General features: G+C 45.2%; 1 protein-coding gene across 3 annotated transcripts in view; it reads right to left on the bottom strand.

Moving 5' to 3' along the window:
* The window catches only part of LOC308325898 (partitioning defective 3 homolog), a 261,533-nt gene that overhangs the window by 117,584 nt on the left and 117,164 nt on the right, over positions 1-26,785 (bottom strand). For 2 of the 3 annotated variants that reach the window (XM_080778653.1, XM_080778655.1), the window contains exons 9-13: positions 24,253-24,731; positions 20,981-21,120; positions 19,795-19,923; positions 16,098-16,133; positions 784-972 (exon numbers count right to left, since the gene is read on the bottom strand). In XM_080778653.1, coding sequence (XP_080634779.1) covers positions 784-972; positions 16,098-16,133; positions 19,795-19,923; positions 20,981-21,120; positions 24,253-24,731 — 973 coding nt within the window. The remainder of the gene's footprint in view (positions 1-783; positions 973-16,097; positions 16,134-19,794; positions 19,924-20,980; positions 21,121-24,252; positions 24,732-26,785) is intronic. The other variant, XM_080778654.1, reaches the window with a different exon arrangement.

Raw genomic sequence — 26,785 nt, 5'->3', positions numbered from 1 at the left:
TGTCTAATTAGCTCCCTCCTCTGCAGCTGACAGTGTGCTAATTAGTGCACCCAGAGATGTGTGACCTCGTCTGGGTGAGTCTTAACCCACAGCAGTGAGGTCATACACCCTCCACTGTGTGACCTCGTCTGGGTGAGTCTTCACCCACAGCAGTGAGGTCATACACCTTCCACTGCACTGCAACACCATTGACCTTTGACCTCTCGCTCCTGTCGCTCTCCAGTGCATTCATCTAATGAAGCACAGGTGCCTTAAAAAAAAATATATATATATATATATATATATATATATATTTTTTAATAGGACTTTTAATTGCCATGATGATGAGCCTTGCCTGCATGAGACACCGCAGGTTGCAGTCAGAATAGTTCAGGTTAATGTCATAAAAATGAATCTGGTCATTATACGATAAAAAAGAGAAAACTAATGACTTTATACAAAGTTATACACAAAGTTATACATATTCTCTCACATCACCCCCCCCCCCCCCCCCCTAAAATTGACACAAAATAATTGGATTAGGGTCATGAGGCTTCTACATACTCCTAGATGCCTCTAACCAGTGTAAATTCACATCCAAGTTACCATGGGAAAGGGATTTAGGACTTACAATATCAGATGGTGATTGGGTTAGAATTCTTAGGAATGGAAGGAACATGTCAAGAGAACTACGTACAAGGTTGATTCAATTCAAAATTATAAATAGAATATATTGGACACCATTAAGATTGTCTAGGGTCGGCTTGACTGATGGTCCTGCGTTCAGTTGCTGTTTTTTTTTACCTTGCAGGCGGCTCCTCCGTTGATGATGGACTTGACAAAGATGCCGAGGTCGGCGTGGTTCTCTTTGGACCGGTTGCCCTTGACGCTGACCCCCAGGCCCGCCGAGCCCGAGTCACTCAGCGGGATCTCAAACGTCAGGAATTCCCGGGTTCCGTCTGGCGTCAACACCAACTCATCCTCCTCCAGCTTCTGACACAGAGAGAGAGAGAAAACACTGAATAGACGCATTGAGACATGGCTAAACACCATAAGGGGAGGGAGAAGAGAGAGGGCTATATGGGCAGACTCGGACAAATTTGCCATTACTTCGATGTATTTGTGGCATTTCTCCCAAATTGGTGCAGAACCAGTCTTGAATCTGGACGACTCGAGCATCGGCAGATCGTCTAGTCAAGTCATCTTGAAGTCGTATTCTTGTGAATGTTCCTTTCTGTATACAGAGCACCACTGAAACACAGACCTTGGTCTCAAAATAAAACTAAAATAAAGGCTTTAATGAATGTACTATTTATGTAGCTCATTCAAAAACCTTACCCAGAGCTGGAGGGCTGTCTGTCATGGGGCGCAATGTGAATAAGCTTGTTATAGTGCTACCATGAGGCAAAGTGTGAAAAGTGTGCATGTTTCACACTGAACGGTCCAGTGGTGCCCGAGATTAACACACACACACACACACACACACACACACACACACGCACACACACACACACACACACGCACACACACACACACACACACACACACACACACACACACACACACACCACAAGGAATGGAAATATCTGTTCTATATATTTGTTTTCACACTCTACCAGCCATGTACAACCAGTATTTGCGGGATGCAAAGAGACAGATTTCAATGCAAAACTTGTCACATGTCACAGTTTTACAGACAAGACACACACACTCCACATGGTACTCCCCAGTGCTATACAACCACTCCACATGCACACAGTGTTGTCTCTTGTGCTCGCTACACAACAGGTGCTCCACTCTCTCCTTTCAAATACAATCCTCCTCAATTTTCTCTTTGATTCTCTTTTAGCTTTCTCATTTTCTCTTACCCATCTCACTCTCACACAACAGGTGTTTCTCAATCTCTCACTCCCTTTCTCTCTCTCTCTCTCTCTCTCTCTCTCTCTCTCTAATTCAACACAACAATGAAAAGCCATTCTCTCCGCTTGTTATTTGACAGCTGTCCTCTGAATAGACGGCGGCGTGCGCTTGCACGTGCCTCTCCTCACGCCCGCCAATTATTGTGCACGCCTAATGAATTCAATCATCATTCAGCTCCGTGTCAGCATGTTATTAACTCCCTTTGTTTACTGGGAGAGAGAGAGAGAGATGGAGGGAGAGAGAGAGAGAGAGACACACACACACACACACACACAGTGACAGACAAAGAGAGGAGGAGAGATGTAGAGAAAGTGGGAGAGACAGAGAGAGGGAAAAGGACAGGGTGAGGGAAGAGAGAGAGAGAAGTGAGGGCATGATGAATCCATGTGGAATACAAAAGGAATCTCTTTCATTTTCTGCTCCATTCCTGACCCTCACTCCCTTTCTTCTTTGTCTTTCTCTCTCTCTCCTAATCTCTCTCTCTCTCTCTCTGATACACTTCTCTTTCACAGCTCTTTGTATTTCACAACCTTTGGCGGTTGGCGGTTTCAAACACACTGCACAGACAGACAGACAGACAGACAAGTAAGGGTCCATTTGGTTCCATTTATACACTCCCGGAAGTTAAATTAACACTGAGGATTTCACTGTGTACAGTACAGTAACACATCATTGATTGGACACGCAGGTTACACCATTATAAGACTATGTGCTGTTTTTCAAAAAAGCAGATGCAAATTCAGTAATTTTAGGATGCGATCATCACAATGAACAACAACAACAACAACATCTACGCATGCACTATTGTGCATCAATCTGGCGGCTTCTGAAATTAAAAACATAAATATAGAGATACATGAATGGAGGGGGACATGGAAAGAGAGACAGAAGGAGGTGGAGTCATGGATGGGCAATTAACCAAAGATACAGTATATCTAAACTGATATTTAAAACCAATAACTGACTTTAAAGGTCGGGTAAGTGATTTAGGTCTTTAGGTTGAAACAAAATATGTTTCTGTTAAAGAGCTGTAGAGACGGGGAGACGCCTGTGAGCAATGACTACAACCAGAATATAGTGCCTTAACCTTTCAATAAACAGAAAATACATGTTCAGGTAGGTGACACATTTTCAGGAGTATCAGGAGAGCATTTAATACTTTTATGTGACGCTGCACTACGATCAAGGAGAGCGTTCATTAAAAAAAACAAAAAAAACAGATAGAAACGATAATTAAGTACTGCAGTTGAGTACTTTGTCCACCACTGGGTAGAAGAGCTGGAGAGGAGAGAGAGAGAGAGAGAGAGAGAGAGAGAGAGAGAGAGAGAGAGAGAGAGAGAGAGAGAGAGAGCGAGAAGCCAGAGAGTCATACTTCGTCAGGCGGCGGTGTCGAACGGCGAGAATAGCCGGCATATACAAGGGTGTCCGAGGTGCGATGTGAGCTTTGTAAGCTGGCTATTCTCGGTCCCGGAGTGTGGCTAGGGAGAGGGAGGTGCGGAGGAGAGACATGGAGAGAGAGAGAGAAGACATGGGGAGAAAGAGAGAGATAGAAGACATGGGGACAGAGAGAGAGAGAGAGAGAGGTGTGGAGAGGAGGCAGTGAGGGGTGTAATTGCTGAAGAGAACTCAGGCGTGGAGAGCATTGTTGGCAGCCTACTGTAGCTCTCTCTCTCCCTCTCTCTCTCTATCCATCAGCTTACTATGCTCATTCACTCCCTCTTTCTCTCGATATCCCACCTCTACCTCCATTCTCTTTTCATCCCCCCCACTCTCCATCCTTCTCCCTCCCTCCCTCTCTCTCCATCCTTCTCCCTCCCTCCCTCTCTCCCTCCCTCTCTCTCCATCCTTCTCCCTCCCTCTCCATCCTTCTCCCTCCCTCCCTCTCTCTCTCTCTCCCTCTCTCCCTCCCTCTCTGTCTGTCTCTTTCTACAGCATCTGGCTGAGGCTCCATGTGGATAAACCATGAATATCAAACACCTGTGGGACAGAAGGGAGCTCAGGGCACAGAGACTGCCACAGCATGGGCCGCGTGGTGAGGTGTGTGTGTGTGTGTGTGTGTGTGTGTGTGTGTGTGTGTGTGACTGTGTGTGCGCACGTGTGTGCACTTGCATGCGTGTATGCCTGCAGGTACAGTATATAAATCGTTGGTGTCGGGCAGAAACCATGTATCTCCATATTTCAAATTCCGAAATTAATGACATACTTCGTCATGCTATACACTAGTGTCACACAAAAGTTGCACAAATAGCCAATTTACAAGCTCACAACACACCGTTGTGAGCTTGTAGATCGGCTATTACTTTTTAAAAGTGGTTAACGGTATATCCCTCTGTGGGTTTTATGTATCTCTGAAATGAAATGTATTCGGACATACTGTACGAGTTTTCCACATGACAATGACATGTGTACATGGTCTGCAATCGCGTGCACAAACTGAACCCCGAGACACATGACGTAGGCTACATGCACACACACACACACACACATGCAATGTGCACATATAAACACACACTACGTAGGCTACATGCACTGTGCACACGCACGCATGCAGCTTTACATGAACATTCAGCAGAGAAAACCTGTGCATATCTTCAACAGATTAACTCCCTCCTCCCAGTTAGGGTCTGTGTGCTCTGTCTTTTTACAACTGGCCAATTACACCAACAGATGCTCCCAATCACTTAGATACTGTGGTCTGAGACAGACTGTGGGAGAGGCTTCATGTGTGTTCGGTACATACACATACATCTACTATACAAGTGAAAAGGTGTACCCATACTCATTCTTCATGCTCTATCTCCGACCGAACCACACTTTCACCACACATCTCTATATGCAAAATAAATTCGGCACGCTCCCCGAACTGACATAGCCTATTTTTTTGCCGTTCAAGTGTCTTATTTACTTTTAAAATATTACTTTTATGAAACATTCCTACACGGAACACGGAATCACTGCTGCCCCAACACGGTCAGAAACAAGCCCAACCAGCCCACAAAGAAGCCCTTTAAACCACGCTACTTACATACACTACAACTCGCTTACAATTCGCAAACCTGGCAACACCCTGCCTCATACGTCACCAGCTCTGTTCCTCCTGGCCTCCGTAGTCCGTCGCGCTCACAATCTGTCGCAGCCATCTTGCTTTTCATTTACAGTGGACATTTTATGCAAATAAATTAATTATAGGTCCAGCAAGCACATCATGATGGTCTGTTTGTGCTCAATAGGTCACAATAACATTCCGAATTTAGGTGTTGTGTTTTGTATGACCTTTTCCCCAGTAGTACTTTCATATCTATCTCAGCTTTTGCCTGATAGCACACATGCTAACGTTAGCAGCATTACACCGATCACTTTGCCTATTTTCGCCACACAGCCAATTTACTTCCGCGAGCGGCCGGGCCATTCCGCCCATGCGAATGCATGGAGAAAAAAAAGAGACGCAAATCCAGCTGGATCGGAGCAGTGCCACACACACACACACACACACAGAGAGGAGTTGACAAGTGAGAGAATGACACGGCTGTTGCGTTTCACCATGGCCAGTGCTGTTGTAGACAGCGACGACGATGATACACGGAAATAAGTGTGGAAAAGAAAACAAGGCAACACGTCAAATATGGGCCAGCATCTTAGCAGACATCACAAAGACATCGATCTGTCCAACGACGATGGTACAAAGACAACAACACAGCCAACTATATTCTTATAGAGAAAAGCTCTCAGCTAATTCGCCCCGTGCAAAACAATTAACGCACGGAGTTGCGGTCTGCATAGCTGCAGACATGCGACCACTATCAGTGGTGGAAAACGCTGGCTTTCAATATTTAATGAGAGTTGCAGAACAGCAGAACCACGTTACAAAATGCCATGCAGGTCACACATGTTTTCACTCCTAAAATGTATACAACTAATAATACATGTGAAACGTTGCCCGTTAAAATCGTTTTGTGTAAAAGATCGTCAAATATATGGCCGTTAGTACTGTTAATTCAACATCCGGTGAGGGGAGGATACGGATTGTGTATGGAAATCAGCGCATACACTGGGTGGGCTTTAGACCGGATGTAAGCCACATCCACTAAATGTACACTAAATAGAAATAGTATACAATACTGCATAAAATGGTGTAGCCTACTGCAGCTATTTATAACCAGGTAGTGTATAAGTGAAATTGAACACTTAAATTAGTATTTAATACTTGAACTAACAACAGATGGGTCTATATACTATTTGTCTTTTTTTTTTCTTCTTTCTTTTACTTACTTAGAGCTTAACAACAATGTTACAAGTCATCTCATCTTAAAGAAACATTTAAAAAATGTTAGGGCATAAAACCCAAAGTTGTTAAACCTTTTATTATTCTCATTCTGATTTGTTATTTATACAAAATAAATGTGACTTATTGGGAAACAAGTGTTTTTCTTTACAAACCAAGATATTGCCCTAAATTATAATGAATATAGCCCTCAATGCTGAAAAACAAGGTTTTGAAAAAATAGATTGAAAAAATTTAATCGAACATCAAAGCAAATCGTGAGCTTCAAATCGAAAATTGCATTGAATCGTGGACTAGGCCAATCGTGATAGCGAATCGAACATCGAATCGAATCGTGAGCTGCAAATCGAAACTTGAATGGAATCGTGGACTAGGCGAATCGTGACAGCCCTAATGTATACATACGCCTGCACGCACACACACGCACATGCACGCCTGTAAGGCCCCCCCCCCACACACACACACACACCAACATGCGATTCATTAAATAACTATTTCCTTCTTCCCATAGTGCGTGGCGAAGTAACTCTGGGATTGAGTGGCCGCGTAGCGGCCACGAAATTCTAGTACATACATACATACATACTGTACACATACACACACACACACATTTGTGCAGCGCAGGTGGAGGGAAGCAGATTCAACGGCTCAAAGTGTGTGTGCATGCGTATGTGTACACACACACACACACACACACACACACACACAGTATGATCTGTGTGACAGACAGTGTCTGTGCAGTGAATGTTTATTACATTTTCAACTGTTGCTTTGGCAATGTAAACGTATGTTTTCTCAAGCCAATAAAGCTCCTTTGAATTGAATTGAGTGCCCACTGTCCGTGTGTGCAGGGTTGAGTGTACTTGCAGCATAAATACATATACACAGGTCTGTAATGTATGCGTGTGCGTTTATGCATGTGATTGCAGAGTCTGCACATGTACGCCTGTTCGTGTGCCATTGTTGCATCTGTAATGCGCACGCACACGCACACACACACACACACACACACACACACACACACACACACACACACACACACACACACACACACACACTCTGTATTTGGAACAGGTGGCAGCTTGAAACATCACTTTAATTAAGCCAAAGAGCCTGTTCCCCGCTACAGTGGCCCCCGCTGATTGACTTGTATGTGTCAGCGGCCTCCCAATGCCTGGCTTCACCACAGGCCACCCGACCGCTACAGAAATAGCAGCGCGCCTGCTGGCACAAAGGTGCAGCAATTAATCACCCCGGCTAGGCTATCATTGCTATGCTAATGATGCGCTGCTATTTTGCAACATGACTAATGTTTTTGCTCTTATTCCATGCTAATCAAGCCGGGGCGCTATTACGCAACGATAGCGACGCGTAGGTGTTTTGGCATTGTTATGCAAAGTTACACAGATAATGAGTGTGTTGCGCTTTGCTAATGCAATTGCTATGCTGTGTATGATGTCCTGAAAATGTTATGTTGCACTGTATGCTAATGCCGTGGCCCAACCGGGTCAGACGATTAACGATGTTAGGTTACACTTCACTAATACAATAAGGCACAGCGTATCAAAGCAGTGACAATGTCAGGTTACGCTATGCTAACGTGCTCCGTCATGCTACCCAACAAAAGCTACATCATCGTGCTCCATTAATAACAGAACAGCATTTCATCAGATCACAGGGAACGTGAGTGGAAAAGGAAACAGCGCGTGTGATAGATAGTATCTTGTCAACGCATCGCTGCAGCGTTAGTGCTGCACGCTGATGGCTTTTCAATATAGCGTTTGCGGTAATTTTCCATGAAGCTGTGTGACTAATGGCATAAACAATGGAACAGAATGTTCATGTTATGGGTCCATTATGGAACCATCAGGCAGGGGGATGTAAAGACGGATGCCTTTTGATCAACACTCTATTGTGCAGCGCAGGTGGAGGGAAGCCGATTCAACGGCTCAAAGTGTGTGTGTATGTGTGTGTGTGTGTGTGTGTGTGTGTGTGTGTGTGTGTGTGTGTGTGTGTGTGTGTGTGTGTGCGCGCGCGCGTGCGTGTAGAGAGTGAGAGAGAGATTGAGAAAGAGCCTGCATGGGTAATAAAGTGACAAACAATTAAAAAGAAACATAGGAAGAAGAGGGAGGGGGAGAGAAAAGCGATGTGCTTGTTTCCACAGGTCATTGGCCAATTGACCACCCAAACGGTCACCATTTTGCCCAATTGACCACCCAAACGGTCACCATTTTGCCCAATTGACCACCCAAACGGTCACCATTTTGCCTTTACTGCATTTTCCCCTTTCCCTCATGCAAGCCAAATAACGTTATGCAGCAATCAGTTCAATCATCCAATGGGCCACAAACAGGCTTCTGATTGGATGCGAAATGAAGTGGTTTACAGTTTAAAATACTGCGCAGCTCTCACAGCATGCTCATAATTGTTTGATAAAGTGCAGCCTGCCGACGTTGCGCTCCGAGGGGCGTCTAACCGGAAACCAGGTAATGGAGGGAAGCTGAACCGTGTGGAGTTCTCTTCCTTCCAGCCTGTTGAAACCAGGTAATGGAGGGAAGCTGAACCGTGTGGAGTTCTCTTCCTTCCAGCCTGTTGCATTATTTACTCCTCCACTGGAAACCAACCAAGTCATTGAGAGAAATGGAGCTGAAGGTCGTTTCCGGAACATGCAGACTGCACAACGCTTCTCCCCCTAAAGCCAGTGCAGCAGCTCCATATTATGTTTGTGTCTCACATTTTTACCTCTTAGACGGCTTCGAGGCTTTCGATGCTGGCCGAAAGCCTTGAAAATGTAATTTTCCCACTTGTACACAATGTGAATATCGTCTTGAATGTCCTCCTAGTCTGACTTTTGCTACTAAAAAAACCCTCTGAAACCCCTCTTTGTTTGGGCTGTCTTCATCATCCAGACTGTACAAAGTGGGTCATTACTCATGTGACACTGCGGTTGTCTCAGACCCTAAAGGCTGCTCCATATTTGCTGAGTCATACCTTAGCACCAGGCCGACAGGCATCAAACCTGCTACATAAGAACAGTGTAAACAAACAGACATATAGTATATAGACAAGGTGACACCTCTGCCACCGTAGGTTTTTATATGCACTTGTATGAAAGACAGGCGATATATGCACGATGTATACTAGTCTACTACCAGTAAATGCCCTGAGGGCGAGAAGCGACCTTGCCTAATGGGCGAGGTCTTGTGCACGCATCCGCCTGGGTGACAGCAGACTGCTGGCCGAGCGCTGGTGCTTTGGCATGGGGGGGTCAGATCAACATATGGAATGAATTCTGTACTGGCCATATGGAGCGTGTCTTGAGTGTACACTACAGGGTTTGATGAGGACAGATCAACATATCTATGCTGTCGGGAAGAACCCACCTAACTCCAAAAAATTTCAGGAAATGAAGAAAACCTTATATTTTGAAAACAAAGCAATACTGCCTCATCAAAGTTAGTGTTGTGACTGTGAGGGTGTGTGGGGATGTAAGTGTGTGAGTGAGTGAGTGAGTGAGTGAGTGAGTGAGTGAGTGTGTGTTTGTTTATGTACGCGTACGCTCACATAATGTTTTCATTTTACTATTATCCTGTCTGTGTGTGATCTCCTTCAAGCATTTATCTACTGTTTTTACTTTTTATTTACTGAGTTGGCAACACGTATTGTAATGTTCGATTGTTTGTCTTTTTGCTTTCTGTATGTCCCTGTATGTCATTTATGTTCATGAAAAATGAATAAAATTTAAGTTGAAAAAAAAAAAAAAAAAAAGTTAGTGTTGTGACCTTAGAGTATATATGAATAGAGAGGGCAGCCGAGTTCTCCTTCCATCCACTTGCATTAAGTTGCTCAAAAGCGCATGAGGCGATTTCACTCCTTCTTCCGGGTAGGAACAGAGAGCATTCTGGGATGGATTGGCCCCAAACACATGAACGCGCTGCCGTTGAACGTGCACGAACGCGAACGAGCGTGCTGCCGTCGTGAACGTGCACAATGATAGTCAACGGACCAGCGCGTTCATGTGTTTGGGGCCAGGCTGCAATACCTTCATTCGGCCACTATGTCCATTTCGCCTCAGGGTTTCCTCTGGGTGCCTTCTCTATTCATATATACTCTATGGTTGTGACAGATTATATATTGTCAATTAGTTCCATGAAACTGGGAGAGGTGGTGGAGTTAGTTGCTTTAGCAGACAGTTTGAGGGTCAAATGGAGTTAAGAGGTTTTGTCCGAAACACCTTTTACTACTTTTCATTGGTTCAATATTTTCCAAACAACACAGAGACTAAAACCTCAACAAAGGAGTTAGGTAGTTTCCTCCCGACAGCAACGATATGGAATGTCAGGACAGGAAGGACGGGTGGGGACGGATCAACATATGGAGGCGTGATGTCACGAGGTGTGACCATATATGGAGGTGTGATGTCACGAGGCCTGACCATATGGAGGCGTGATGTCACGAGGCGTGACCATATATGGAGGTGTGATGTCACGAGGCCTGACCATATAATAGGCGTGGGGTGACTAACTAACGGACGGGAGATGCAGGTTTACATAGTAAATGTGACCTACAGTCGCAACTACTACTACTATACTACTAATAATAATAGTTTAGTCCCCTTGTTGTTGTTTTGGGATATTCGTTATTGTACATTTGCACATAGGGGAAATGTGACCATTTAACCCATCCTAACTATTAGGAGCAGGGAGGAGGTGCCATGAATAGGGTGCCCGGGGAACAGCGTCTTGCTCAGGGACACTTCAGCAACTTCTGATTACCAAACAAACAGCCTCTATACAGCTCTACAGCTGCCCTGAGTTGACTTTTAAACATTGTGTTTGTCACTGAACCCCCAAACGTGCTGAGTGGTGGTGTAACACCAGTTGCAACAGACCTAGTTGCGACGGCGCGTGTGTGTGCAAATCTGCTTCATTACCATTGTCACATTTAATCGTCTCTATCTCCTGTCTTCCTCCACTGCACTGTCTAGCAGAAAAAGAAATGTTGATTTGCCAATTTCAACTCGGAGCGATTTTTCTCCCCCATGAGTTTCTTTCATTGCACTTTCATTGCAAAGTGATGCGAACGAAGCCATCAGCGGTAATGAAGAGAGAAACGTCGCACTGCTGTTCTCCATTAAGGCCCATGAATCCATCCTTCAATACAGTCCCATTCCAACATTCTAACCACTTTCAACCTGGCGTCCCCATTTTGGTCATGTCATTATAGTCAGACAAATAGTGAAAACTATTCTTCCACACAGACGCTGTTCATCGTACAAGGATGTATAGAGGGCTCAAGTGGTTCACTGACAGGCATTGACAGCCTCAGCTCTGTGTCCATAGTACATATTGTAACATACTTGAAATTGGCCACAGAGCCAATTTCACCCATGCAATAGCCTTGTCAATGCTGGGTACCGAAACTGTAACACGTTGATCGAATATGCTGCGTTGCGGAGTGATTCGTTGTCAAGTAAATCCTGGAATCCCTCTGTGTGTGTGGCTGTTTACCCATACTGTATGGAGAACCCTGAACTCTGAAGTCAGGCATACACACAGTGCACAGGCACACAGTACCCACTGTGTGTGTGGCTGTTTACCCATACTGTATGGAGAACCCTGAACTCTGAAGTCAGGCATACACACAGTGCACAGGCACACAGTACCCACTGTGTGTGTGGCTGTTTACCCATACTGTATGGAGAACCCTGAACTCTGAAGTCAGGCATACACACAGTGCACAGGCACACAGTACCCACTGTGTGGCCGTTTACCCATACTGTATGGAGAACCCTGAACTCTGAAGTCAGGCATACACACAGTGCACAGGCACACAGTACCCACTGTGTGGCTGTTTACCCATACTGTATGGAGAACCCTGAACTCTGAAGTCAGGCATACACACAGTGCACAGGCACACAGTACCCACTGTGTGTGTGGCTGTTTACCCATACTGTATGGAGAACCCTGAACTCTGAAGTCAGGCATACACACAGTGCACAGGCACACAGTACCCACTGTGCGTAGGGCAACACACCCTAAATGGGCAACACAACCAAAATGTGCCAAGCCGATCCTCATAATAATTTTCTCAATTAATAACGAGCGTGCCCATGTGGATCTGCTCAGAGCTGAAGCGACACCTCCTCCCTGCCCGGTCTGGCAGTGAGTTTAAGAGTTATTTAGCACCAACATTAGGACGAGCACAAACATAATTATCATGCGTAGGGCAACCAAAATGTGGTTGCCCTACGCAGCAACCATTTAATGGTCAGCAGCAGCCCTGTCGGTGAAGACTGGCGTACCTGTAATAGACTGACAATCAAAAAAAGCTGATATTTGGTACTGCTATTATATACTAATGTGTTTTTAATTGCACTTCTCATAAGAAAGTTATGTACATTGACTGTACTTGCAATCAAAGTGATTCTGCAAAGACCCTCATTCTCCGCCTCCATCTAAATGAAAAGCCTCAACAACTGTATACTCTTCTGCTGTTGTCGGCTGCCGAGGAGTTCGTTTAGAATGAGGCGTATAGATAACATCTGAAAAGCATTGAAGCCATTATGGAGGGTTGATATGCCGGGAATGGAGCGCAGAAATACATTCATTTGAAGAGGGGAGGGGACTCCAGGGACGCAGGAAAGATCACAGGGGGGAGAGAGAGAGAGAGAGAGAGAGAGAGAGAGAGAGAGAGAGAGAGAGAGAGAGAGAGAGAGAGAGAGATTAAGAGAGAGTGCTGCCAATGGAAAGATAGACAGTGAAAAACAGGCGGGAGAGAGAGGCAAAGAAAGAGAGTGGGGAACTGAGTTGGAAAACACAATCAAGACTGAAAGGTGAGGATGGAGAGATGGATAGTCAACAAATAGTGTATATCTCCTCTGCCTACTCTAAAAGATTAGAGCAGAGAGAGGGGGGGGGGACTGAAGGAAAGAGACACACACCAAAGAGTATGTATCTCTCTCTGCCTCTAAAAGATTAGAAGCTGAGAAAGAGAGAGAGAGTTACATTAAGTTTTACCGTGTGAGAAAAATAATGCATCAGCAAGGTGGGTTTCCCGTTTCCTGTCGAGGGTGAGCATTCATCTTATTCTCAAAAAAACAATTAGGCCGAAAATTCACCAAAAGTTGTGGGGTGGCGTTGGTCTTACTGGGAAAACATCAGCACTGTACCAGTAATTCACTGTACCAGTAATTCAGTTCCATGTGGATCAGCACTGTACCAGTAATTCAGTTCCATGTGGATCAGCACTGTACCAGTAATTCAGTTCCATGTGGATCAGCACTGTACCAGTAATTCAGTTCCATGTGGATAAGCACTGTACCAGTAATTCAGTTCCATGTGGATCAGCACTGTACCAGTAATTCAGTTCCATGTGGATTTCAAAAGTGCAGAACTTTGATGAACTTCCCACTGTTTCCTGTCAGCCTACTGTCTGTCCCTACTGTCTCTATAAAAAAAATCACACCCGTGTGAACTGAGTGGTGCAACTCCCCCCCACCTCTCTCATTAGCAGGCAGCACTATCCCTCTCTCTGTTTCTGGCAAACAGCGCCCCTACTGGTACTCATTATACTGGTGCTCATAGATACATACTGTAGGTGAACATCACATACATAGGTGAACACGGGCATTACTGTTCCTTGGAGTGGTTGCACCACTCAAAAATATAAAATAAAGGCGAAAGCTGCAAAACATAAACCCCATTTAAAAATGTTATAATAATAATCTTCCTTTCCTTGATGTCATGCTTGGTGCCATTTAGTCATGGACTTGGCACCGTGAATTACCGTCATGCTGTAGCAATGGAACAGTATTATTCACTTCCGTTGCATTGCATGACACACTGGATTTGAGCGCCAGCTAAATGTCTCATTCTTACAAACAAAGCCGTTAACCCAACAGCAATTAGCCAACTGTCAGTTGGCATCACTTACTCCTCATGAGGGGTATATTTAGTGTGTATTGCCTGTCCCTCTGTGTGTGTGTGTGTGTGTGTGTGTGTCGTCATGTGTATCGTCAGTCTATTGTTTGAGTGTGTACATGTATACAGTGTGACGGTGAGATATGCCAGCTGTGGTCGGCGTGCTAAATCTCAGGTCCTTCTCAGGACGGATTGTCCGCACAGCTGCCAGGTACGGCCGCCAGTCAAATTAACTGGCCAATTACGCTTCTAACGCGCCGCGGATAACAGATAACGGAACCAATTACCCATAGTTGGCCAGATGTGACGCAAAGTTTTAAAACACACACACACACACACACACACACACACACACACACACACACTCGTGCAAAGAAGACTCTGTTTGAAACACAGCCCTCGGTCGTTTGGAATTACGAGGAGAGTCATGTATGTAAATGGGGCGTTATGCAGATAGAAATGGTCTTTTAATATCCGTAGTAAAAAGGAATGTGCTTTCAACAGGCGTTTAGGGGGCAGTGTGTGACTATATGTGGTGGATGGGAGAGGAGGCAGTGTGTGACTGTGTGGTGGATGGGAGAGGAGAGGAGGCAGTGTGTGACTGTGTGGTGGATGGGAGAGGAGAGGAGGCAGTGTGTGACTGTGTGGTGGATGGGAGAGGAGAGGAGGCAGTGTGTGACTGTGTGGTGGATGGGAGAGGAGAGGAGGCAGTGTGTGACTGTGTGGTGGATGGGAGAGGAGAGGAGGCAGTGTGTGACTGTGTGGTGGATGGGAGAGGAGAGGAGGCAGTGTGTGACTGTGTGGTGGATGGGAGAGGAGAGGAGGCAGTGTGTGACTGTGTGGTGGATGGGAGAGGAGAGGAGGCAGTGTGTGACTATATGTCGTGGATGGGAGAGGAGAGGAGCGCTCTTCAAGGCGACGATCTCTGACACCATTACTGCACTTCAGTGATGGACAAAGTACTCAACCCCCAGTATTTGAGGCAAAAGTATAGATATTCCTGGTCAAAATATACTCCACAGATTTGTACTTGAGTTAGAGTACTGGAATAATATAAACATAATGCTTTAATGCAATGCTTTAACAAATACAAATTACAACATGCTTTCTTTTTATCAAAGCATTGCTGTGTTGAAATTTTGATATTTTCCAAAGAATCATTCCGAAAAAAAAAAACACACAGCTTCAATTTTCACTATTTGAAGTGGTGCATTCATAATACTACTTTTCCCCTTCATAGAAAAGTAGCTGTCAAACGTACAGTACAATATGTGCTGCATAAAAAAAATACAAATACTCAAGTACAGTACTCAAGTAAATGTACATAGTTTACTGTCCAAGCTTGCTGATAACACTCTCACTAAAGACGCCATTACTGCAGGTAATGCTTTAGCGTAGCCGCTAATATCTCTCACATGACTGTATTCTGTATGACACTCAGATTAATGATGTTCATTTGTGATCAGCACACACACGTGCACACTCACGCACGTTCATGGAGTGTGTATTATAATGTACTGTATATTGCAGAGTGTGTATTAAAATGCACTGTACTGTGTATTACAAGTGGCCCTGTATTGCAGATGGAGTCATAAATAAGAACCAGTAAAAGTGTCTGGACACTATAGCTTCTACACAGACAAAATGTGACCATGAAATGTATAGTGGCGAGTCCATTATCTTGGGATCAACCCACATGACCCTCACGTACGCACGCACGTGCACACAAACACACACGAGCACACACGTGTCATAATAAACATAGCGTCAGAAAGATCTCGTCAGCATACATCAGGTACTAAATTATACATTGAGACAGATGAAGGGGAGGGGCTGCAGGCTAGAGGGCTCTTCTAGCTTCTAGCATGGAGCACGCAAGCAAAACATGGTATAACGCTTTACATTTAGCCATTCATTACACAATGAGCAGGCAGGGCGGGGTCAGCTGGTTGGATAGCAAGCCGTTACATATCATTATCAATGTATATTCTTACCAAATCTCTGGAGGACTGCGTCTGGGGCTCAGCATTCTGGAAGAGACAAGGAAACAGAAGAACCAAAAAGAATCAGTCAAAAGCACAGCACTCTTGAAGACAGTAGGACTGTGCATTACAATGCATGTGGTACAGTATAGTGTGGGGTTGAGTAATGGAATGATGGATGGATCCAAGGTTGTGAGTAATGGACGCACAGTTGAAAAACCATATGTGATGAAGAACATGTTCTGATGACAAATCTACTTACTTACTGCTCTGCTTTAGATGACACCGTGAACTAACACCACATCAAAATGGTATTATCACTAGGTGCACGCTAACCCCTCCTACACAATAGTTAGCACAATAGAAAATTGGAAAGAAAACAAAAAGGGAAAAAAAGGAACCGAGGGTTTTTTCTTTATTTTATTTTTTATCATTTAAAAAAGAATGTCTGTAATTCACTTAATTTACAACAACATGTTGGGAAAGTTTGAGAGCAAGAGTGTCTGTCCTGTTGTCTGTTTTGTTTGTCTGTAAACTCATTGTTTAACTGTTTTTTGTTTTTTCTTGTTTATCACATTTATGTCTTTATTATTATGTATTGTACTTGGAACATTTACATTGCCTGTTCATTTTTTCATTTTATTTAACTGAACTACTCATCATTGTCGATAATATTCTGATGTCATACAAAATATTATCACGAGATAATGGTTCAGATTCCCTAAAATCCTGTTATAATGGAGGCTCAACGGAGCAATGCTAAAAGGTAAATAATCGGTCGCTGCTTTCATATATGGAGTATACGGTTGTCTACAAACATACGCGTAGATAGCACCAGTAGGTACCATTAGCCTAGCTACGTTTGTAAACGTAGATGGCAGCGAAAAAGTTTCCAACTGGAGGTGGCAGAATTGAGGATGCTACAATTCTCAATTGACAAGGATCAGAAAGGACTCCATTAGAGGATCAGACCAGGTTAGAAGGTTTGGGGATACAACAAGAGAGAATCCTCGTCCCTCATTGAGGTGTACATTTGTGAGAAGGATGCTGAAGAGGAGGTTTATATGGATGTGGTGAGAACACATGCAGGTGGATGGAGTCACAGAGGAAGACACAGAAAACACAACCAGATGGAAACTGGTGATCCGCTGTGGCGACCTCGATGGGAATTAGCCGGGGAAAAAAAGAATAAGACATTCTGTGGCATAGTCCCCTGAGTCCCATTTAAACCTGTCCCCCATCTTTAACGCTGGTAGAACAACTAAATCCTACAGCCTACCAGCTAGGCAGTGTCAGCACCAATGAAAGCAACACTCTAATCTAAAGATGAGTATTGATCTTCCCCCTTGTCTGATTTCGCCCTGCGGAAAGAGAGGCCAGCCAATGGCCTGGGCCGTTTAGCTCGACCGTGATAATTGTCACCAATCAGCTGTTTGATGGACTGGGCGCGCCAGCAAATGGCTGCAGGTTCAACTAATGGCCTCCCCAGTGACCGTTGGGGGGGGTTCATATTGCAGAAGAGGGGAGGAGAAATTAACGCCAGTCCAGAGCCATAATTCTTGGTACCGTTCAATAAGGCTGGTGATAAAACGAGCTAGCGGAGGCTAATGGGGAGGATATCTCCGACAGGGTTGGAATCCAGAACAGGAGAAACCGAAGGAACTGGATCCAACATTAAGGAATCGGTATCGGTTCCATCCGATTTAGAACTGTATTCGAAACCGGTTTATCACAACGTCAGAGCCCATATGTGACTTCAGAATTACAATACCAGTGGTTCGAAAACATTTTACTTTCAAGGACCACCATAACTCTAAAAGCGAACCAAATGGACGCTTACAGTGTAGGTCTATTTGTACACTCTCAGAGTTACATACCTGTAAGGGTCCATTCAAAACCCCCTCAAGTAACGCAGAGGGTATTATTGTAGTGGAGAACCACTACAATAATATATCCTTTAGCCAATTTTGTGTGCGCCAGCTTTTTTCGTCAGGACTTTAGGGAAACTCCATATGTGCTAGTAGTACGTACATCCAAACCTCATTACCTATCAAATGAAACTCCATATGTGCTAGTAGTACCTGTACATACATCCAAACCTCGAGTCATTACCTATCAAATGCAACATCTGGAGCCACCGTGTGAAAGCATGGCCTTGAGTGGAGTCAGTAGTTAGTAGTAGCGCAGCAATTTAATTAGCAAAAATGTTTACAACAATAAGTATAATTTAAAGCTGTGAGAGGAACCAGGCTAACAGATAAAAGGCAAGCGGACAGGACACGGTAGGTTGTGTGGATGTGAAAATGTGTGGATGCAAGTATGTGTGTGTGTACCGGTACATGTACAGCATGTGGTTTAGTGTGAGTCCGTCTGTGTGTGTAGGGGATACACACACACGCGCACTCGTGCCATGCGCGTGCGGCCGTGCGCGTGAGATTCCGGGCTGATTGATATTCCTGCAGAGTATGATTTTCTCTCAATGTCTGCTACCTGCATCATCACATCCATCAATCTAACAAATCAGCTCGGAGCGAGGCAGCGACACGGAAAGACACAAAGAAAGAAGGGAACAGAAAGAGTCCTAGGGAGAGAGAGAGAGAGAGAGAGAGAGAGACAGAGAGAGAGAGAGAGAACAGGCAGCGAGTGTTAGAGCAAGGAAGAAGCACAAGAGGTAATGGAGAGATAAATAGAAATGTGGAACAAACAGGGAATGTGGGAGGGATGGTTAGAGAGAGAGAGATAGAGAGACAGAGAGAGAGAGGGGGGGAAATATAAGATGCTTATTGCCTACAACGGGATGCATAGGAAGTGTACAAGAGAAGAGAACGAGGGGGAGAGCAATTGAGAGAGAGACAGAGAGAGAGAGAGAGAGAATAGACTGTGAGCTCTAAGCAACAGAGCAGGTCGCTCAATCAATCTGCATGCTCTGGTGGCATATTGTGTTAGTGGGGAAAATGTCAGACAACACAGACACTCACAATGAGCATTACCTGCAGTCATGACAGTATAGGCCCTAACTCATGTGAGCATGCAGATGCACACAAACAAACACACACACACACACACACACAAGTTCAGAAAAACATGCACGTACATGCAGAGAGAAACAATTGACCACAACACATCTACTATGCAGCACGGACAGGTGTGTGCACACATAAAAAATGCCATTGTACAGCTATTAATGCATGTACCTTCACACTCGTGCACACATGTACAGGAGGTAACACACGCAGAAACAGAAATGCATATTATATTTGTTCATGCAAGCACCTGCGCTCGCAAAGAAATACGTACATAGCTGTAGAAAGTAGAAACCCCACATGCACACAAGTAATATCTGCAGCAAGCCATGCATGGGATTGTGTAATGTCTGAAGCACGGTGTTGACAGAATGATGCAGTGGATGCATGGGCTAATGGATGGAGGTTTGCATGTACAGTTGTACACATGGACTATCACATGTATGCAGTGCACACACATATGCTCCATCTGCGCACTCATATTTGTATTGCCATACGTGTGAGGACTTATGAATGACATTTTTACCATTTGTTGACATTTTTAACCCTAAAGCCAAAAATAGCAGATGTACAAGCTTGTAGATCAGCTCTGTTTGACACACACACACACACACACACACACACACACACACGCACACACACACACACACACACACACACACACACACACAGTTGTGGGTACCTACCATTTCTCGGGTCAGGAAGGTCTCTTCCTGTCGTAGCACCACGAGGCCCACGGTCCCGCCCATGGGCGTGGCCCTGAGCAGGGACACCACCTCCTCTTGGCTCCGCCCATTCAGGTCAACCCCATTCACCTGGGCAGGAGGAACAGTGTTTCAATTGGGCCCAAATCACACCGACACCACACATGCAATCAGAATCGTTGGCAACACTTTACTTAAAGGTCGGGTCTATGTTATTGCATTATAAGCTTATAAGCTCATAACAATATACCATTGCAGGATCACAGTATGAAAATACATATGGTGCAGAGAAATTTGTATTTGTGTCCAAGACAATTTTCTTCCCGGGGAGACAAAATAAAGTAACCTTGAACTGAAAGATATACAGTATGCATATGCAAAGAGTTTTACATGTTCCCGTGCTGTGATCAATACCTAAGGAACGCAGCACAGTTACGAGTGTACTCAAAACATTTGCTTCTATTGGCCGAATGTGTGAATTCGCATTACAATCGATGACAATGTATGGATATTGGATACGACTGAATTAATCCATCATTTGCATGGCTTTCAACACATTTCCATGTGGCTTTAGTGCTGTGCCTGTGGAAATAATTCATGTATTCACTGTTGTGAGTTCTCGTATTGAATGCAAGCAGGGAGGCCCAGTGGGATTAACACGACTCCAACAACCACTCCACTCAATCTGAAGTTATTAACTGCAGGCAGTTTAATTTAGTTTAACCTCCATGCACCTGGGGATTGACCTACTTCAACCTCATCTAATGACACACATTCATTCAGGCCAGTACAACCACTGGGTATTTTACTGTTGGTCACTGAGTGGCTCCATTGACTCGGTTGGGAGTGCCTTGCTCAGGGGCACCTCTGTATTTTAGTTTGAAGTAATATATTATATATAACTATAACACTATAACATTATTATAGTGTAGATCAATTGTTCTCAAACGCTCTAATTCTGATCTAATAGGACCCCCATAACTCTGAGAGTGTACAACAGGTTCATTTGGTTCCAACTGTACACTCAGTACAACTGTAAACTCAGCTTTTTAAGATTTATAACATTTGCATTGACTCAAGACATTTAAGAGCTTGAATTTGATGTGAAAAATGGGAGAATGGACCCACAGTAAACTGGGTTGAGGGGCTGGCCCTCCTATACTCTCACCTCCAACAACCGGTCTCCTGCCTTAAGGCGGCCATCTTGAATGGCGGCCCCCCGGGGCAGGATGTTCTTGACGTAGATGGGAGCCGAGCCCCCGATGGGGACGTCACGCGACGTTATGCTGAAGCCCAGTCCCTCCGGACCTATAGGAGACAGACATACAAGACAAATGGCTTGTTTTGAGAATTGGCGACACACAACGTGTCCATCAAGTGACTTCTGGGGCTGAAGGCTGAAGATGGGTTTGCACTGGGTCACGGTGGCTTCTTGTTTCCTTTAAGAAGCTTTCGGATCTTCTAAACCTGCTCCAGGGGATGAATTAAAAAAAACAAAGACTTTATTTACGCTTTATGTCATGAGGGGAAAAGAAAACAAATATTATGACCAGAACAACCATCCATTGTTTGCACACCTAATCCCCTCAACATCTGACTGAGCCGTGGTTGCTAATGGAAGAAAAGCCCAAGCACTGTGCTTTCTTTCACATCCTTTATTTAATCCCCCTCTGCATTGACGAGCCAATCAACTTCCCACCAGCAGAGGAGTAGCGGTGTTATACTCGCCAGTAAACAGCCCGCAGCATTCCAGGCTTTAAATGGGGAGGATCTTTAAAACTCCCATTAGCTTGATTAAGACATACCTAAGCAATTTCCAGCGTAGACAGAACCTCTGTGATTGATTTGCGAGACCCAGCGGGATTTGTTAGGGGGGGAGGGGGGAGGATTCCCGGCTCATAAACAACAAGCGAGGGCTTAATCTGTGCTCCGAGCAGCAGGCTTAAGTCTGCACTTGAGACAAAGGATGGACGGATCCAAGCGGCCTTGTGGGAATGGGCCTTTAATCCTGGAGAGAGGCTGATCCAACAACAAAATGTGGAAGGAGGTAAACATTGCATCTTGGATTGGGATGACAGCTGATGTTCCAAAAGCCCTGGCTGGCTGGGACCCATTGTTTATCAGTTACCATTATTTATACTATACATTATTTATATTTATTTGTACGGTGAACCTATGTTAAGCCTACCGTTTCTGTTAAATTTGCACCGTGGACATTTTAAAATCCAGCCTTAAAACACAACTGTTCTCCCTGGCATTTTAAAATGCTCCTGCCTTCATGGAGAAATGGTTAGCCACTTTTCTTTTTTAATGATGTTTTTTATTTTTACATTTTATATTGGTATGCTACTATGCTCTGTATTTTTATGTTTTGTGCATTTCATTTTTCATACTATGCAGCAATTTGGTCACCCTTTGGTTGTTTTTAAATGTGCTTCATGAATAAAAATGGACTTGACTATGTATGACAGATCAAGCTCTGGGATCTGGTACACACGGCAAACATCCAGATTGGAATATGCAACAAACACCTTTTTTCGTTCTTTCTCAAGGTGTATTTTTCTGGCTTGATTCCAGGCCCCCTGAGAGAGAAAGCGAGAGGAAGGTATTTGGGATCGCAACTTCACTGGGCATATGGTGCAGCCCCTGTCGGGCCACGACTTGGCATTTGACAGAACACGGGGACCGGTGCGCTGCTTAGCAACTGTCTCTCTGGCCCACGGACGTGGCAGAAACACCTGGCGTCCCGCTGGCAGGGGACCGCAGCCGACTGCGCCAGCTGTCAGTCAACAGCTACAACACCCCCACCACACACACACGCACACGCACACGCACACACACGCACACACACACACACGCACACACACACACACACACACACACACACCTTCTCCCTGGCGCAGAGTCAGCGACAGTGTCTTTCCTAGTTTCCCCCCAAACAGAGTCTCACTCTCATGTCACACATGGTCTCAAGGCTGAACATTATTGTTAAGCCAAGTTCTAATCTGCGATTTGTGAAAACAGCGTGAAAGAACTACCCCCCACAAACACACACACAGATACTAGCGCTGCGTTTCCTGAACAATTAGCACAATTAGGTAAAATTACTTTTTAGTAATAGTGTTCTAAACCTATTTTCTTGCTGTTCTACATACAACTAACCAGTTGATATTCCAGATTGAGGCTATGTTTTCTTTTTATTATCTTAAAATACTTAATGCACTGCAATACATTGCGAGATTGTAGCTATTCTCGGTGCATGAATTGTTTCCATAGAAGACATGCTGATTCTATGGCATCCAAATGAGATCAGTCGTGGTGACTGAGAACTTGAACCCATGTATACCAGTGGACCTCTCACCATTGAGCAGGTGAGAAGACAACTTTGCCTCGTAGATCAGTGATTATATAATATATGCATGCCTGTTAGGAACAATATATCGTATATCGATATATATATTTATCAATACAAACTGGTGGCAATTTAAATCAATTTAATACCAGTAAGACGCCCTGAGGTTTTGTTTGTTCCGCTTCCATGTGAACAAATTGTTCCATTTTGAAGTCCCCTATGACTGAATCTGAGTTGAGCAATCGCTTGTTTATTCAACAGACACTGAAAATGGCTCCCATCATAGGACCGTGTTTTAGAGAGCCATCAAGTACCATTAGATAAGTTGGCCTAGGATATTTCAAACGATTATATTGTTTTGGTCCAACTCTTCGTTGGTTCGATACAGACGTGAAGAGCAATCTAAGTACAGATTACAGTTGATGGCACACAAGGATATGCTAATATGGCCACAAAACAATCCATTCCATTACAGGTAGCTGTGTGGACCACTTAAAACCAAACTACTTTTAGTGAAAACGAAAAAATGTCACAGATGCGTTTCATAGACATGAAGCAGTTATACCACATTGTCAAAAAAGTTTGAAAATATGTTGAAGAATGGTCTGAAATGCCCAGGATTATGACTCTGTGTATTGGTTTTGGGGCTTCTTTACCGTAGCATATCGCCTCTGTCGGGTGGAACCCTCATATGTCCAAAACTGTTACGTTTCAGGAGGAAAATAGAAAAAGTAGCAGATCTACAAGCTCAAAACACGTCGATATGTGCCGCGTTTCGAACTTGTGGATCTGCTACTTTTGAGTGACGCTGTAATATGATCAAGTAGGCCAGGGCATGGCCCGGGACGGCCTAGCACGTGTCGCGGGGTCGAGTCCCGATCCCGATGACCGTTGCTGCGTGTCTTCCCCCCCCATCTCTCTCCCCGTTTCCTGTCAACCTACTGTATATCTATCAATAAAGGCAAAGCCCCCAAAATGTTAAAATATGGAGATAAGAGGTTTAAGCCCGACAACAGCGATACAATGTGCTAGCCAGACTGTACACGTTCGAGCATCAACACGGGCCATTATCTGTGTAGACAACTCACCCTTCTTCAGTTGGATGTTCAGCCTCCGCCCCACCTTCTTGGCGTAGCCCCCGGTCGGGGTGGACGTGAGCACCCTCTGTGGCGAGGGGGCGTGGCCTGTGGGGGGCTTGGCCGCCGAGGACGAGGACGACAACGACGATGCGGGGTGAGGTAGAGGAGGGTGAGGAGGGTAGGCGTCATCGCCTCCGGCCTGCTGCTCCCCCGGGTGATGGTGAAGGTGTGGAGGCGGGTGGTGGGGGGCGGTGTGTTGGTGGTGGGGGTGCGTCTGGGAGCCTTGCCGGGACATCCTCTGCGGCGTGGTGTCCAGGCTGGAGGAGCCCGCGGAGGAGTGGGCGGGGCTAAAGCGTCCCGAGGAGTAGGCGGGGCCGTGCTCCGCGTGGGCGGCGGAGAGCTGCTCGTAGTGCGTCTTCATGGAGGACGGCACCACGTGGAAGCTGATGAGCGGCGAGCGCATGGCCGAGCGGAACATGTTCTGGGCTCTGAGGAGAGACGGAGAGAAGGATAACTCAGATGTTGTGCTTAAGTAAATGTATCCATATCACAGTCTGCTAGAAGTAAAAGGTCTGGTATTCAATATGTACAATTTAAAGCTTTTGAATAATTGTAGTGGAATGAAAATGTACAATATTTGGCTCCAAGATGTGGAGTAGAGGTTGGAACTATGCTCCAGTAAACTAAAAGCACCATTGCGTACGGACAGACAACAGGCGGACGACAGGACAACAGGCAGGGAAGGGAAGAGGAGAGATTAGAATAGAGGTTAGAGGAGAAGCAGGAGGCGGAGTGGAGGTCGGAGCGGAGAGAGAAGAGGGAGGGAGACGGAGGAGAGTGACGGAGGGATGGCTAGGCTAAGTGGAGAGAAGAGGAGAGGGAGGGAGACGGAGGAGAGGGATGGAGGGATGGCTAGGCTAAGGGGAGAGAAGAGGAGAGGGAGGGAGACGGAGGAGAGGGATGGAGGGATGGCTAGGCTAAGAAAAAAAAATGGGCAGGAGAAAGGGTGAGAGTGGGAGAGGAGGAGGAGCACAAGGGATGTAGCCAATACTCATTGATGTGTAGCAATAAACAGAATAAACACGGCACGGCACGTCGATTTGTGCATGCACACACACACACACACACACACACACACACATGCACGCATAATCCATCTTGTACCACCTGTACATTTCTGACATGCTAATTAATACTTATTGCAGCGAGTGTGTGGCTATAAAACGGAGAGCCCTGACAGTCCCAGGCACTTCTATCCCATAATCCCCACCTCATTTGGCTGCAGATGAAGGAGAACTCAATCTGAGGAATGATTGGAGAAAATCCTCTTTAACACCCCCCCCTATTTAATGTACAGTAGTAGGTGTGAATGAAAACTTATGGCGGCTGTCAGCGCATAGTTAACAGGGGAGGGCCTTGTTAGCGCCACCTGTTTCAATAAAGATCAATTTGGCGTGCTTCTCCCCGTACCCCGACAGCTGAATGGATGATTGGATGAATTGGGCCAGGGCCCATGCTGCTTTTCCTCTGGGGAGGGGAGGGGGAGGGGGGGGGGGGATCAACAACTTTTTTTCCCAGCCATAAGGAATGTTCCCCTGAGGTCTCGGTTTGGTGACTTTATGATTCCGGACTGGAATTAATGTCGGACGGGTGGGTGCATGGAATTTGCGTTCGCGCAGCGTCGGGCTGAGTTGCTTTTAAAAACGGCAGCCGCAGCTGTCCATGATGATGGGTGTGGAACATGTGTGGAGTGGCAGGTCTCTTCTGGTGTGCGTTACCTAATGCTGAACCAGTGGGGGGTCGGGGTGGTGGGGGTTTACACTACATAGGGAATGACTTACTCCCATTCATCCACACGGTCGACTGGGACACTCACAGATAACTGGGATTCCATTACCGGTGTCCCGGTGGGCCACCCTCTGCGGTGAGACAGTAAGGCCTATTCATAATGCAATAGTGTGCATTGCCTGTCCCTCTGTGTGTGTGTGTTAGTTTTTAGGTATTATTTTCATCACCTACTGTATGAATTATGTAAGAAAAGCTTGGTTTGTATTGTCGCTATGTACTTTATATATGTGCTTTGTTCACAGACAGTGGGGCTTATGGTACATAAAATACTCTAACCACCACCTGGTATTCATATTTTTGCCATGTCAATATAGGCACAAATAGTAAAACAAAAAATTATGACAAATAGCAGATCTAACAGTAGGTCTTAACAGCGGGCGACAGCCAGAAAATAATTCCGGAAGTGCATTATTTGTCTATGGGACCCGGCGACTACCGGAGATAGCAGGCGAACAGGCGATGGTTGAAAAGTGGGCGGAGCAACGTCGCCCGAAAAGATACAAATAATTCATATTTTCGGGCAATAACAGGTGATTGGGCGATGTGTCGGCCGATGCTCGCCCGCTGTTAAAACGTACTGTAAGAGCTTGTATTCACTATTCGTCTTGAGAGGCCATGGTTGGTCAACAGAAAGTGCTGGTCCTTTGGATAGTCATGTCCAGAGCCCTCGCAACGCATCATTTCAAGTCAACCT

Source organism: Protomyctophum bolini (genome assembly GCF_963924005.1).
Source record: "Protomyctophum bolini genome assembly, chromosome: 12".
Taxonomy (NCBI): Eukaryota; Metazoa; Chordata; class Actinopteri; order Myctophiformes; family Myctophidae; genus Protomyctophum; species Protomyctophum bolini.
This window is presented reverse-complemented; position numbering and strand designations above follow the sequence as displayed.